Genomic DNA, 16613 nt, shown 5'->3' on the forward strand with positions numbered 1-16613 from the left:
TGATGAAAAGACAGGTCACAAAATTATTACTGTAAGGGTAAGTTACTTGGTTTTGGCAGGGTTTACGCTAAAGGAAAGATTTGTATCTGGAAACCAAATGTGAGGAGTTCACAAAGTATTAACAGCTCTAGCTCTGCAGAATGCAAAGAGACTTGTGTTTTAAGATTCAAGAACAGTCTGTGGCTGCTTTTTGAATAATATAATTGCTGCCAGAGTCACTCTGAAGCATAAATCTGAAAAATAATTAGTAAGATTTGGCACTCCTGTAAAAGCAATGCTGGTTTTAATAACAGCCAGCAACTCCTGCAGTAAGGGTGTTCTGTTCCTATTCAGGCAGGCCCAGATGGCCATGCTTTCTGCATCACCTCCCTCTACAGCTGAGTAGTTTGTACAAGTTCAGCTAGATTACAGGCTTGCAACAGAATGGCAACACAGAGGACATCATAAAGCAGACATTAAAACATTTTGCTGAATAATCTCAAGCCATTACTTCATCCAGTGCTCTATGCCAACCCTTGGAATGACAGGCTGGCAGTAAGTGGGAAATGCAGGTCTCCCATATGGCTGGCAAGGATCTAAATGTTTCATTCCTGTTATGTCTGGATCTGAACAGTTCTTGGCATATGTTCATTAGGGGATGTATTTTTCACTTAGTACATGACATCTTCATCATATGTGAGAGCAGGTGCTTTATTCCATCTCTGAAGTGTTCTTCAAGTACTCCTTGTGCCCAGGCTTTGCTAAATGCTAAAAAGTAAGGGATTTCAGCTGCTTTCAGCTACCTGTTAAAGACAGAATTCCCAGTTAAGTCCCAGTAGAGGTAGCTCCCAGGAAAAGCTAGGCCATGTAAGCCAGAACAGAAACAGAAAAGATGTAACATCCACTGACTTTGCATTCAGTGGGTGTGCAAAACCAAAGTAATATTCTAAAGACCAGGGGGAAGATGCATAAAAGCAGCAGAGATAGAATGTAAATCATACTGATGTGTTATTTACTGTATAGCCTTTCCATTCTGCAGTTCACACATGATCCATTTTTTTGTGCCAGTGTCAAACTTTGGTATATCTCAATGTCCAAGCAGTAAAAGTTAAGCTGATTTATTGCTACATGTTAATATTCAGGTTTCCTACCCAGCTATATCAACATTGAGTGTTGTTATTCTAGTGATACAGGGTTTGTGTAGAAGATAAAAACCAGCTCCTGATTATACAAGTGTAGTGTTTGTCACTCAAAGTGTCAGAAGATTAATGTGGTTTTATAATACCTTCTTACCTTCCCGTTCAGTTCTATGGCAACTTGGAAGAGTGGTTACATGTGTTAAAGCATCCAGAAATACTAGACATACAGTGAATGAAAATATGAGACTAAGGAGGAGAAAGGAAAACTACACAGCATAATCTGAATTATTGAAGATAATATGCACCTTTGAAAAGAAATAATTTTATCCAATTTGTTTTGCAGGGAAGTCTGTGTTACTTGAGCAAGTAATACAGGTTTTAACATTAAACGAGCTAAACATTAACTTACTGCAATGGTGCTAGACTTGCTTCTGACATGGTTATTTGAAGCAGCTGCACCCACATACTGATTTAACTAGAATACAATCATAAAAGACTCCATGGGAATTCCTCAGTGTTCACACACTCCCCACCATTGTATTCTATCCAAGGATCATCTGACTAATGTTAAGAATCACAGAACTTCTGTGATTCTTAATCACAAGAATCACAAGTCTTCTCTTTCTCACAACAGCTTTACTAACTTCCAGTCTGCCTAGCATGGCTTCTTGGATTAGTGCTCGTATACTATGAATATGCCAAAGAAATAATCTTTGATCATGGGCAGTACCAGTAGGAATGGAATGCCTTAGTATTTGCCAGTTGCCTGGGGTTTTATTTACTTTTAATACATGTGTTTACACAATATACAACATGAAAATGGTTTACAATGAAACCACCTGCATTTCCTAAAATAAAGGCTACAAAAATTTAAAGGTTCGTATTAGTCAGCTATCAAGGTACTTGCTCAGAGATCTGTCTGGGAGTCTGTTTTTATACAGACCGTATTTCCCAAGTCCTTTCTACAGGCCTAAGCATGTCTTTGTGGAAGAGAATGAAGATCTGGGGACACATCCAGCCTTTACAGACCTGAACTTTCCCTCATATTGCCTTCAGAGTAAGATTCCATTGCCTTCCTCCCCTGCTAATTTCTGTGAACTCTGATTTAATCACTGTGTTAACTTTAATTTTATCCTAATCAATTATTTCCTATCACATTCAAATCCTTATAAATGCTAATGCTTCTAGCGCATGGATGGTTGGAACCATCTCTTACCCAGAAAGCAGACAAAGCCTGTTAAGGACTCCCTTGTGGCTTAACTTGTTGTAAACAAATCATTAATCTATTTGAAGAAACAGACTCTTCCAGCCAGCAGGTTTCATTTTTAAGGCTGTGTTTACAGGGTCACTTCAATCTTGCATGAATCCACCCTGCTGCAGAAGCAGATGGTGTTACCTTTTCTTGCTATTGGTGCCTACCTTCTCTTTTGGGTTGGCACGACTGTTTCTGTTGTTGTATAAAGAGCTAGATCAATGTTCTGACCTAAAAAATAATCTTTATTCTTTTTTACTCTGAGTTCAGTTAGAGGCAATCCAATTCCCTTCATCAGGGGCTTGGATTTATGCCAGAATAAAGTGTCTGTCTGTAACCACTTAAACTTTTATTTAAACATATCTATATCAAAAATCATGTTTTAATACAGTCAGATGAATGACTCAAATGTATGTGACTCATTTATAGCTCTTCACTGAGATTAGATCCAAATTAATCAGCTCTCAATGTTTAATAACAGTTGGGACTACAAGTCTTTGATTTGTGAGACATTGTGTCTCTCAAAGCAGACAATGTCTACTGTTTTTTCTGGTATATTGTTTAAAATTCAAAATGTACCAGAAAACATTACAGTTAACAGCTCTTAGTAAATAGGTTTTCATACATTTGTGATAGAAAGCTTTATATATATATAAAAGTCCTTTTTATATTAGAGGACTGGGGAAACTCCAGAAATACTCTACTCAGAAGAAGAGCTTTGAAGGTCATTACCTCATTAATGATCAGTTGTAAGCGGATGCTAAAACAACAGTCTGCATTTGTATTCTCATTGTTTCAAAGTCTACAAAGACAACACAGTTCAGATTCAATCCACTGATAAAATTACGTTTCCTTTGTATGTATTTGTCCTTTCAAGTCTAATTCCTGTATTAATTGCTGGAGATGGGAGGTTCAATTACCCAAGGATTAATTGAGGTTATATGTTAAAGTGCATGGTCAAACTACCATTGCTATCATTAATCTATTTCTCATTTGACAATAATTTTATCATTTTCAGACTACTTACTGTTGCCTAATGATACTTAAAATGTACCCAGGTTTCAACATGGTTATTTTGCTTAATTATCCATGCTGTTTCCTTCTTTGAATAGTGGAAAAATAAAGATCTACTGTTAACTTCTGTTCACACTACTTGAAGTAAAATATTTGTTTGTTCTATTTATCTTACATTCATGGTAGTCATCGGTTAAAAAAAGGTCTATAATTAGAGTCTTAATTCCTATTTATGGACTTTCCCACAAAGATAAATAGCCTAGCTGGCATTTTCTTAGTGCCCTCCTGGCATTTTCCAAAACTTCTTACCCTGAATTAGCACTTCCATATTCCTCCGTGCTTTAGAAGGTAGCCTAGAGAGCCAAGAAACATCCAAGTTCTAGCCCATACTCTTTCAAAAATCCTACTTAGGTTCTAAGTACTGGATTCCAGTACTGAGGCTAGTAGATGCTGACATAAGAACGTCAATGATGAGAAGGAGATGTCAGCAGAAATCAGTTTAGAAGGAAGATGTTAATTTTTAACTCCTAAGGAAGATTAGCATTGGAACAACTCACCTAGCAGGGCAGTGGCCTTTTTCAACACATGGTGTACCTAATGAAGAGCTCTGACTTAAGCACAGTAAGCAAAGCAGCTGCAATGGTTTAGTGCATTGCTACTCCCAGCTGTTCTGCCATCCCTTCTGCCGGAGGACATTCCACATCAGAACTGTTTCAGTTCACAGTCAAGCCTATTTGCTTTAATTGCCTGTGGACATCAGTTCATACTAAAATGCTAGACTATGAATCTCAGCTAGTGAGGTGCGGATGCACCCTGTCTTCTGCCAGTGATGATATGGAGGAGAAAAATGGACAGAAGAGCAACTACAGATCACAGAGCTGCCATGTGAAATCCTTTCTTCTCTTGGCCTCCACTACATACACCTACTCCCATGCTGTTCTTTCTTTTCTGCCATGCAACTGTTCATGTAGCTGAATGGTGAATTGTTTGCTGAACCCAAATTAAAAATAGCCCAGAAAAAGCAAAAAGCCATGTTGGTTCTCTGGTTTGATTCTGTATCCCACTGTGGACTGTCATACTCAGAAATGCAAGAATAGATTGGCATTTGGAAGAAGCATCAGAAACAGCAACTGCTTAAAATGGGGTAAGAAGAAAAGCTCTTCAAATCTGCCCTAAAACTAATGGCTCCTTCAAATATATACTCCAGCCCAGTGATTTGTTGGGCAGAGTAAATGAATCATTGTGTTATGTAGGCATTTGAACTGAACTAATCATTCCATTAGGCCTTAAATCATACATAAGCAAATCTGTTTCAGTTTTCAGGCTTTGCTGAAGCTGAGAATCTGGCCCTGTACGCAAGAATTAGTACCATGTATTGGCATGCCTTATCAAACAGTCTTTGTGATGATATTGGCAAAAATTTCTCAAATCATAACTATTTGGCTTGTTCTGCTACATTCAAAACCTCTATACATGAAATGCAGCAGTTTTGTACTGAATTGTTAGAGGATTCTGACAGCACCCTGGGAAAGCAGTAACAATGTGCAGAACTCTTTAGGAAATCTCCAATTGTAAGGATTCTAGATTTGTTAGTCTACATCCTTTTTTCTCTTCACTATTATCTTAGTAAAGTTGGTAATTCTGAGATAACTTGTAGTACGTTAACTTTTATGAAAACTTATCACCCCTTATGAAGGAAGCAGCAATGTATTGCTTAAATTCCAGGCTGTTAAGTAACTATATGTACAGTTGATGTACTTAAGTATTCACTGTGTTTTTTTCTGGATAAACCGGTTTTCACTTTCCTTTCTATAAACAACAAAACAGCCAGTCAAATATATTCCTGGCACAAGGCAGATGTCTTTTTTGATCCCTAGAGTAGGCAGTGTATTGATTGTATATTAATTAATTCCTGTACCCTATTATCTAGAAAGTACTGTGGGATTGTTGATAAAAAATACCCCACAGGCATAATGTATTAATTAAATTATTTTAGATTTGTCAACATCTGAATTTCTACAGCAATCACACTGTTAACAGAGTTACTAGAATAAAGTAAAACTCTTTTATATTTAGAATGATTGTTCTTAGAAGTAAAAATGCCTTTTTAAGCAAAGCATTATTATTATTATAAAATAATCAATGATAAAATGAGAGTTTCTTTTTAATCCAGATTGTGATGAAGTTTACAGCACAGCTGGACCAAGTTTTTGCTTGCACTAATGCTGTGTTGAAAGCTCTGGAGAAAGAGGTTGTAGTAGGAACTTTTTCAACCAGCCCAACTGATAAAGAAAATGCATCACAGAATCATAGAATCGTTTAGGTTGGAAAAGACCTTTAAGGTCAAGTCCAACTGTTAATCATGGAACTGCAACTAAAGTTATGTTGTTATTTGATGATAAAGTATCTGTAAGAACACAGGCCTCAAAGATGTATTTTAAGATTGGTCTGTATGAATCTGCATCAGAAATCATGCTATTTGATTCCTTGTCTTTCTTTTAAAAGAAACTTAGTCTGTATTTCTTATACTATTAAGTTATTAAAAATAGCTATAACTTGTTTAAGTGCATAAAGAATAAACTGTTGCAGTTAATAAAAGCACTTATTAGCTCAGAGGAAACACATTGAAAAGATATCTTTTGTGACAAACTAAATATATTCAGTGCTGTTACGGTGAACAGTGCAACCGTTGTGCCATTATGGTGAACAGTACAACTGTTGTGCATGCCCTCAGTTCTCATTGTACATAGGCTCACAGCTCTTTCCAAACAGAGCAGTCAGATGACACCACCATCACACCAAGACAGAAGCTGTCACAGATACAGCATTTTCTGTTGACTTGAGCAGGAAATAAAACCCTTTGTAGATCTTTTATATTACAAAGTAGCTGCACAAAAGGATATTTAATCCACAAACCTGCATTTGCAACCAACAAAACCAATTTGGCTTTGGAATTTGGGAGTATACCTGCAAAAGAAGTTAGTAGTGGGTGAGGTAAACCGAGCAGTTCTCTGAAGACAAAGAGTCTTTGTTAGAGTTTTACACCTCTAACAAGGGTTAACTGGTAGCTGGTCAATGCAGTCATTTTATTTGACACAGGTAGCGTGATTTGAAAATATTTCAGATGACTACAGACATTTATTTTCTATTTTGTCTAGATAAGAACTAAATACCTTGTTACAGTTTAAGTCAACTTTGATGTGAGATTTGCAGCAGTTTCAATCGACTTTGCCTCTTTATAAACAAACTTACTTTGTGCTGACATCCAATCTGAGCTCCTTTTTCCTATGTTTTGTCCCAGCTTCTTGTTCATGTCCTGCAATTGTCCACATAAAACCCCTTCTGTATGGTGTTGTTTGAACATAGACTCATTTACACAACTGAGGATATAAGTTTATGCCCATTTTTACTTCAGCTCAAATTCCTACCACAACTATAGTTCCCCATCAGAAACTGATGGTTACAATTTATTATAATTTAAAATCAGAACAAAGTGGAAACCACACAACTTTTCTATTGCCTTTTTTCATCCCTCTTTCCAGTCATCATGTATGAGTCAAAGTTCATTCTAAACAGAAGAAAAACATATATTCAAACAGTGATTAATTCACATTAAATTTGCTGGTTTGATTTTAAAGTATTTTTAAATAACAAGAAAGAATGTTTTTTTTTCACCACAGGCTATCCACTGATAATTAAATCACACTGGTAATCTGATACAGCATTACATCTTTACTAGTATGATAGCACAGTCACAGACGTTTTACATCCTAGAACCTGCAGTAAATTAAGAAGTCCTTGGAGGCCATCACTGCGTGACCTCTTGGTCTGCTGAATTCCAGGCAAGTCAAAAGAAAACCAGTTCTGCTTTTAGCAGTCACCTGCATGCTAGAGCAGTGCCTTGTTAATGCTTGCCTGCATTTCTTCCTCTCCGTGACAGTTCTAGGATCATTCCTGCCTGAGAAATCTGAGGCAGTTGGTAAAGGTCCTGGGAGAAGTAAACTGAAGTAATTTGAAGGAGAATTAGGATACAGCAAACTGGCTTCTAAGTAATTCTCACACATACTTAGTACACTATCCCTTTGTGCATTGTCTTCCTAAATTTATCTTGTCTCAGCTTTTCAGGGTGTTTTCATATAGGCATGCCCTTTGAATGTGATCTTTCTTGTCCTGAACTTGTCTTCCTATCCACTTACGGAAGGTTGGGGTATTCCCCTTTGCGTTCCTCATGGGCAGGAGGATGGACTTTGATTTTTCTCTAATGGAGAACAGCAGAACCATCGGGACCTCTGTGCCATCGGGACCTCTGTATGGCCATCAGTGTTGCCCAGGTTAGGAAAGCATATGGTCCTCAATTCCAGTCTGGCTGAAGCCATCACATGACACTCTCAGTATCAGTAAATTCGCAGGACTTCTTGGCAGTCATGCCTGGCCAACTTCTTTCCTGATTCAAGAAGCAGCTAATTTGTCCCATCATCAGAAATACTTAATGAGCTGTCCGTGACCATGGAACGTGTATTTGGCCATCTGAAAGAGAGATGGCAGTCCATGAGGTCGAACCAAAGGTCAGTTTGTGTTTCCCTGTTGGCTTGTTGTAGATGTTTCATTCTGTAACTGGAACAGAGGAAGAAATAGCTATTTTCTAAATGAGTACTTTTATTGCCTCTTCTGCTACCTTGGTTCTGTGCTTCCTCCTCAATGCACACGTACAGTCAGCTTCTAGACTCAAAGTTACTGCAAGGCTGATCTGGATGAAAACAAACCCATTTTTATATGTAAATGTATGTATTATTTATACATACATGCATGAATATTTTTCAGCTGGAGCAGTTCACTGACTGGCCATATCTGCATGGCTCCTGGCATAGGGGACAGCCACCACCAGGACCTCAGCAGCCCCCTGAGCTGCAGTGAGTACAACATCAGATGACAGCAGCTGCTGGACAAGTTTGGCTGGGTCAGGAATCTGTACCCTCAGCTACAACTGCAGAGAAAACCCCTTCACTGGGACTCACCTCACCAGCCCCTCCTTCGGGCCAGGCCTCTGTACCAGTGTTCTGGGGTGGGTTTATACTACTTAGAGCTATCAAGCAGATCACTATAACATGAGAGGAGCACCCAAGTGGGCTCAAGGGGAGCCCTGGAAGCACGCTGGGAGGGAAGCAGTGGGACTGCCAGCCCCTAGATCACATTAGCTGCTTTGCAGAATGCACACTTCCACTGGCTGAAATGCCAGGGCAGGAGGATGTGTTGCTGGCTGTGTGCATGTGCTACATTACCCCACTTCTCCCAAACCCATCTGTAAGTTTAGCTGGCTGGTAACTACATGCATGTTGCGGCAGCTTCAGATTGTACTATGTTCACGACATTAACCTAGTGGAAATACAGTTCTGTGTTGATAAGACCATTTTTTCTTACTATTTTATTGATACATTTTAAGAGTTTTACTAGCTTACTGAGGCACAGTCTGGCTTACAGTATGCTTTTGCTGCCATTGCAAGTGAACAGAGTGTTATGTTGGTTTTACACTGGTATTTAACTAATGTTTTTAATGTTTTTAAATGATCACAAAAACACATAGCATGGAAAAAAAAACATTGTCTGTCCTGGAAGCCCCAGATTTTAGGGACAGGGTCAGGACTGTATAGATGAAGATGCCAGTGCCCAGTGTGAAAGATGTCAAAACAGAACATGAATGACTGATGTAATAAGCATTGATTTGTACCCTGTTTCTGTATCGTCTTCTTAGCTGAATGCAGATAAGCAACACTGTTACAACAGAATCTGGGCTTTCAGGCTGAGATAACGTGGCTTCAAAGTGGAAGGATCAAAATATATGTCAGTACATTTGGATTAGCCACAACGACATTCAGAGTGCACCTTTTACTCAGGCATATCAAAGTTAACAAATGTAACTATTTACTATTTAATAAGTGGGAAAATGGATTATGGAATTGATGACTTGGCTAAGCATCAGCCTGGGACCACTTACGGTTCTTTCTGGGCAGCCCTCTTGGACTGGCAGCAGCTACAGAAGGGGCTATGCTATATCTTCAACCCTGCAGCTGAATTCACCCTGCAAACAGCTGTAAGTGCTGGCAGGATCCTGTCATGCTGCACTGCTCAGATGTATTTTGTCTCCATTAGAGATGCTATTAGGAAGAAACAAGTGAAAAAAAATAAGAGAAGCGAGGGACTTTCCATCTAAGTGGGTCTTGGCAGGTCAGAGAAGACCCATACTGCATTTCAGGTGTGGGAGAACAGAAGGAATGCTGTACTGATTTTCCTTCCAGCCAGACTGATGTCCAGAACAGATTTTTCACTGCAGTTGAAACAGCAATGTTCTGCCATGTATCTGTGTCCTGAGGGGCTGTTAAATATTTTTTCACCTCAGTTTAGAGTTAAATCTTCTGTACTGCTACAAAATGTAACCACACAAGGGCTGGAAACTCTGTTCTAGCAGACGTTTTCAGAGTCCACAAAGGAGCATAGATGCTGATGGACGAAACCTTGCCATAAAACTGTATGATGCCACAGTCTTCAAGAAGATATGATATGACCCATCATGCTGTAAAATAGTTCAGACTGCAATTAGTTTTGCTAATGCACAGAACAGAGCTAAAGCAAATTAACAAAATGCTTGCTTAGGCTTTAATTCTGAAATGCTGACTATGCATTTTTACTTCGGTCACTAGGGCTTCAGTAACTCCTTTCGGATTTGTGCTTAGAGAGCAGGAGAAGGAATGCATCGCACCAGTGCACGACTGAATACTCAGGGAGTCTAGGAACTGGGATCTCTGTCTGATCCAGGCAGTTCACCAAAATGTAAGTCTTGGCAGCTGTTTGTTTTCTGAAAGAAGGTGGTTATATGACCATGGCAGCAGAACTGACAGTACAGAGAGTGTAGTAAACATTTCTTAAATTCCAACTCTGAGTAATGGGCTCATATTTTTATGCACTGGTCTCACAAGAAAAAGACAGGAAGAAAGATTACTCAGGACTAGGCTTGCATACCTTCACAAAATTCCCACTAGCTAGAATAGTAATAAGCTGCAGTTCTCACATAGCTATTTTCCACAGTTAAAATAAATGCTCATAAGTCTTCAATACAGCAAAGACAGTATTTCCAGTAAGAACACAATAACTCATACATAAGCACCCCCAGCAAGGACAAAACTAGTCAAGCACTTATTTTTTCTCCTTTGGACCTCACCCACTGTCTTCAGGCACAAAAAAAAGCATTAGTGTCACTGAGACAGATGTGAGACATACTCTCCCACAAGAAAAGCCTTTCCCACTCTTCAGCTAGCATACTCAAAAGATGTAGTCAAGAATGTAGAAACACTGTGTTTCAAGCTCTGACTATTTCAGTCCTTGAATATCTCAGTCTATTATGAGTTTTGTTTTTCTCCACTCTTACACACAGGTGAACTGGGGGATTGCTTCTTGCACTGCCAGGAAACAGCTCTCACCCATGGCAGGGTATGAACTGCAAATCAGCAGTAACAAAGGTCTTGTATTAGACTTATGTGAACACTTAATAGTTTGTAAGTGCTTTGAATTGGGAACTATAGAACACCTGAAGAACTATCCACCTACCAAAGTCCACCCAGTCATTCACAATCCTGATATAAGTAATTTCAGAAAGGTTACACATCTGAAATAAAATTTTAAGTGAATCTAGTAGTAAGGACTTTATAAGCTGCAGCTTCTTGACATTTTTTCAAGCATCTGAAGTGTCTTTTATTAGATGCAGAGCTAACACCCAGAGTTGTTTGGGTTTTTTTCCTTTTTAAGAGTCTTTGAGTAATAGTGCCAGGGAAGGATTTAAAGTTAGATTACCAAATGGTACTTTTTAGAAGGTAAACAACCTTCTAATGTATTTCAAGTTTAAATGTAGCTTAGTTCAAAGGCTGATAAAGATTATGATATAAACAGATCAAATCCTAACACACAGAATAATTGCTGTTTAATGCATGTGTTGCAGAAGTGCTTTAGAGACTTAATCAAAAATAGGACTGCAATACTCTCATAATATCCTATCTTTAAAAGTTACAAGCAGTAGATTGTTAAATATTAAGGAGATAAAAATGAAGAAATAATTGGTTAGGGTTAGGGGGCAAATAGGTTGTATTTATACATTGACTTTAATAGAAAAAAAAAGTATTTGACTGGCTAAATTGGATCAACAATGACCACAACAGTGAACACATTTAAAAGGATATTTTTAGTTTTAAGTTTTATCAAGCAAGATCTTGACATTCATATGCAAATGATGGAATTCGGGACCTTTTTTTCCCAGGATTTCCTTATTTTTATCTCTGAGAAGATAAAAAAAGCTGGGAATGACAAAGTGCTTGTACTAGGAAAATAGCATTTCTGTGTGAAGACCCATATCGGGGTACCTTACAGCCAGTAATATTATTTTCCTCTGTACTGTTGATACGAAGATGGAAAATTATTCATATTCTTGTCTATCTAGAAAAATATTTAAAGATGCCTGTTTTTAAATGTATTCAGTGCTGGTTTTATATCTTTAGTATATAGAGTAATTGCTGTGATTTTATAACAATTATTAGCTAGTTGTAATACAATAGAAAACTCGTTGCATGTTAGAACATCACTTGCTTATTTTTTAGATGTTGAAATTGAAGATTCTTTCCTGAGTTGAGCCATAATAAATGCAGCATATGTGCATTGTATCAGTAATTACCATGTTTACGTAAAGCTAGATGTACCATATTTATCTTGATTTAAGATAGGAAGATCCCAGGTGACCTTCCTTGCTGTTCCCATGCTTAAACAATGCACAGAAAATGGCCTAGGATCTAATTTTCCCTCCTTCCTGAATTGTGGTCATGACAACCATCTGTACAAAGATAAGCTTTACAGTATTGTCTTGTTCAGGGGTATCATTTTGACATTATGTGGTATTGTGTGATACAATAAGCTGATGGAAAATAATACTGTGCAGCAGTTGGTGCTCTCATCTACATGCACTGCTGAATTTTAGTTGTGGTTTGGGTTGCTTGTTTAATATTTATGTGGCCATTGTGGCAAGGGAAGTATATAAATATAATATCAGCCTGTATGTTAACATTTGCAAGAAGGGGCCCTGGCTAAGAGAAATGCTGCTGCTTCTGACTCTTCAAATTTATCCATCTTTGCTGGGTACACAGAATTTACATTTTGAATATGAAATTTTAGTTTTCACTGCTGTGCCAGCAAGGCAAGATGCAATTTTAAATAGCCAAGATTTTGCTTTTGCATGTCTTTATGGCAACAGCTTGCTTAACAGTACATGGACAAATACAGACAGAGGTAAAGACAATGCCAGGTTGTTATTCATTATCTCCTCTCTGAAATACAGCTATTTATGAGATAACATGGAATTAAGCTAAACAGATCTGTTAGTATTACTGACATGAGAAAACCCTCGCTGACATTGGAGGAAAGGTAATTTAATTTGGCTTTGGTCACTCTGTGTCTCAAAGTACATACATAAAATGGCTATAACTGAAAATGCAATAGGAGACACAACTGTATGTTCAAATACTTTTGTGGTATTAGTGGAAAACAGAAAAAGTTCACGCTGAAGTCATGACATTCAGTCTTGCCATATGTTAACAGCAGAAATAACTGGCTGTTTTACTATTAGCACCGAATAGAAAGGAGAGAGAGATTCTAGCTTGCTGCTAATCAGATTAATCATAGATGTTTCATAGTACATTAATGGGAACTGTAGAAAGAGTGTTTAAATTGTTTGTATTCTATTGCTGTTGATTTCTTTGCCCCACTTTGCTGGTGATTAGCTAACAAGGATCCTCCTTCTGCACTAACTACAGGTTTGCTGATTTGAGCACTTTAACTTGCAAACCATTTGTAAAGGATCATTTGCACATTTCCAGTAAGACCCCCAACCCTGTAATAACTTGGTCAGGTTGGGCAAAGGAACAATGAAAGAGCCTCTTCCAGTGCTCATTCCTCCCAGAGCACAACTTGTTGAACTTGAAGCCCTGTGTCTTCACTGCTGTATACATATACCTCAGCTATTAGATTTACTTGGTATAGCAGATGGGTCAGGTGGGTAGGAATTACACAGTCACTGCTCTAGAAGGGGGTTTCCTGTCAGATGGAGATTCAGTGACTGCTAAACTGGTTAAAAGAAGGATGCTATAGCCTGAGTTACTAAATTAAGGTAGTGGAAGATGAGGTGTGTATGTGGGAGGTGTATGGTTTTGAGCTTTTCTAGCTATTGGTAATAGCTGGCCTTAAAGGAGACAGAATTTAAAATGGTTTTATTTGGTGTTTGGCTATGAGCTCATATTGTACTTCTTGGATATTATGGGAGGAAGATGCTATATGGAATTGAGGTTGTGGGAAAATACTGATAGTCTGCTGCTGGTAGTAATAAAGCTAATGGTGACAAGTTTCAAGAGCTACATTCTGGGTGAACTATCACAATGCCTCTAATAGCAAACTAATCAGTTTATCAAACCCTAGTTGTTCTTGTAAAATGTAGGGATTCCTAGTTTCTTTTCATACTGCCCTCAGATAATGCTATTCCAGCAGCAGCTCCTAGCGTTGTGACAAGTCATGCTTTATGAATAGAATAGGGCTATGCAGCTCTACAATTATGTAGTGGGGTAATGCAAGCTGCTTTTGGGAACAGTATCCTAGGGACAAGGAGGTTAGAAATAGAATGTGTCTTGCTGGTCAGGAGCTTTTGTGTTGGGTTGGCTTGGTAGTGGTGGTGAAACAATTTGCAATATAGGGGAGTGATTCTACTTTGACAAGTTTGGATTTAAGTCACTTCAAAGATACACCAGGACAAGACTGCAAGTATGACACTAAAAACATTGTGAAGGAGCCAATTATTGTGTTTATTCTCTTGTTGACTACAAAGTTTGTTTTTTAACTTAGTCAAACACTGGTTCACACACCATGGTTGTCATTAAAAAACTGATTGAGTGTAATTCTTCTGCTGGGGACCCTCTGCCTTTAGCACTAACACAAGTACCAGACTGCTGTTCCGAGCACGTGAAAATCCACAGAGTAGGCAGGGGCTTTCATGTAGTGCAAGTGTGGTTTCAGCAGCAGACCAAGATGATTACTGAAGGGTGTCTAGTTAGTGCATCCAGGGAAAAACTGTATCCCCTAAAACCTGTGGAAATTTCCATCATAAATACTGCTTTATTCTGATATAACTAGGAGTTGGCCAGACTAAACCATACTCTGGTGCCTTGCCACCCTTCCTGGGATGGCAAATTGATCCCATGTCTTACTTTCATTGGCTTATTCCGGGAAGGGAGATGGTTTTGAGAAGTCGGGGAAAAAAACGAGCAGGGCAGAGCCAGGAACTGGGAATTCCACCATCCAGGCCACTAAATCCAGCCTCTCCCCGAGCGCTTGGTACACCAATTGGTGAAATCTGACTCTGTGAGTACTTGTATTTCAGTACTGCACAGAGACCACAGCGTGCCGAGTAACTTACAGGGTTGGGGTAAGCTTTGTAACCTCTGTGTGGCACCACTGCACCAGGCAACGGCTGCGTTTAACCATGGCGACTGTCATCTAAGAAAATATTCACAAAATTAAGCTCTTCCCAGTGAAAGCGACAAGCGTATTTCGCTTAGCTAATACAGCTACTGCTTACAAGAGAAACCGAGGTTTCGCTCGCCCCCTAAAATGGCAGCATGCCCTTGACTCGCTGCAGGACACTCCGTTGCGTTCCACCCGTTACCCTGTGCCCTTGGCATCAACGAACTGCCGCAGCAGCCCGTAATGCCTAGGCCGGGCCTCACTGGTCACCCGGTCATGCAGCCGGACTCCCTTCCTGCCCTCCCCGGATCATTTTAGACGCCGGGGCCACCCCGCATTGCTACGGGACACTGATCACCCCGAACCCGGGCAAAAACACCTAGAACGAAGGGCACAGCACCCCACGCCTCTTAGCACTGCCGCAACGAGTCCCGGCAGAGGAGCAGGGATCTCTCCTTCGGCAAGCGCGCTGAAAGTAGTCCCCCTTTGTTCATCAGCGGCAAAGGTTCGTATTCACCGGTGTCCTTCCGCCGCGGCGCCGTCCAGCCCCGCCCCCTGGCCCAGGCGCCGCTGTCGGCGCAGGCGGGGCGCGCTGGGGCGGGGCCGCGGCCTTTTGTGCTCCCAGCATGCACCAGCCTCTCCTCCGCGGGAAACAAAAATGGCGAGCGGCTGCGGTGGAGCCGGGCTGTCCGTGAGGCGGGTCTGACCCCTCCCCCGCCGCCTTGCCGCCGCTGCGTCGTGGGGGCCGCGCTCGGGGGGTCCCGCCGCGCACCCAGGGCCCGGCCTCCCCGGGGGGAAGGCTTCTGAGCTCGCCAGTTTCCCTGTATGAGGCGGTTGGCACCACTGGAGAGACCGAATGAGGTGAGGTGAGGGGGGCGGGCCGCGGCGGCGGGGGGGGGGGGGGGGGGGGGGGGGGGGGGGGGGGGGGGAAGGAGGGGCGGCCGGGCCTTGCGGGGGGGTGATGAGACGGGGGGGCCGGGCGCGCCCCATAGTTCGGGCCGCCGGTGCCGCATCCCCCCTCCCTTCCGTGGAGGCCGCGCCACCCGCCGGGGAGGGGGTGCGAGGGGCCCCGCTCCGGCGTGGGGGGCCCCGGGGGCCTTTGGGGGAGGGGGAGGAAGCTCTCTTTCGGGCGGGCGCTGGCGAGCGAGTGAGGGGTCAGCGGTGCCGCTCGGTGACCAAAACAAAGGGAGCGGAGGCTGCCGGCCGGCTGAAGGGGTCCGCGGGGTGCTGCCGCCGTGAGTCACGGCGAGGTTTGCGGCAGCACTAGCTTTATCTTCTCCTTTAAGGCTATCGTCCGAGCGGGCTGTGTTCGCTCGAGTGCGGAGAGAGCAGCACAAAAGAGGTGGTTAGTGGTGGTCGCTGGTAACTTTGTTTTTGTTTTCTCTTTTTTGTTTGCGCCGCCTCGTAGTCTCTGTCAAGCTAGACAGTTCGAATGTGCTCAAGAAGCTTGTATTTTTGGTCTGCTGAAAGGGTGTGCAGCAACGCGTTTTCTTTCCTTTGGTATTTGAATTCTATAGGAATGCAAGAATGGGTTGACACTTTTGTTAGTCAAATAAAATAATATGGTAGTGTGTTGGATGCTCCGGACGCTGATATTAGTGTTGAAATTCTAAGGGGTATCATCCATCCGTGAAGTATCTGGGTGCTGTTTAAAGGAGAGGGCCTGCACAATTAAATGAAATGGCCTG

The 16613-nt window shown here is 41.0% G+C and overlaps 1 protein-coding gene across 2 annotated transcripts in view; it reads left to right on the forward strand.

The window, feature by feature from the left end:
• The first annotated feature begins 8297 nt into the window (after positions 1–8297).
• The window catches only part of MTF2 (metal response element binding transcription factor 2), a 34301-nt gene continuing 25985 nt past the window's right edge, over positions 8298–16613 (forward strand). Inside the window, exon 1 of one of the 2 annotated variants that reach the window (XM_057429201.1) lies at positions 8298–8446. Coding sequence is in view for 1 of the 2 variants with exons in the window: in XM_057429198.1 (XP_057285181.1) it covers positions 15782–15786 (5 nt within the window). In the remaining variant the exon portion in view is untranslated. Of the gene's footprint in view, positions 8447–15532; positions 15787–16613 lie in introns of those variants that run through there. The other variant, XM_057429198.1, reaches the window with a different exon arrangement.

The sequence above is a fragment of the Pezoporus wallicus genome, unplaced genomic scaffold, assembly GCF_028554395.1.
Source record: "Pezoporus wallicus isolate ANWC-B61680 ecotype Strahan unplaced genomic scaffold, APGP_CSIRO_Pwel_v1 contig_593, whole genome shotgun sequence".
NCBI classification, from domain to species: Eukaryota; Metazoa; Chordata; class Aves; order Psittaciformes; family Psittacidae; genus Pezoporus; species Pezoporus wallicus.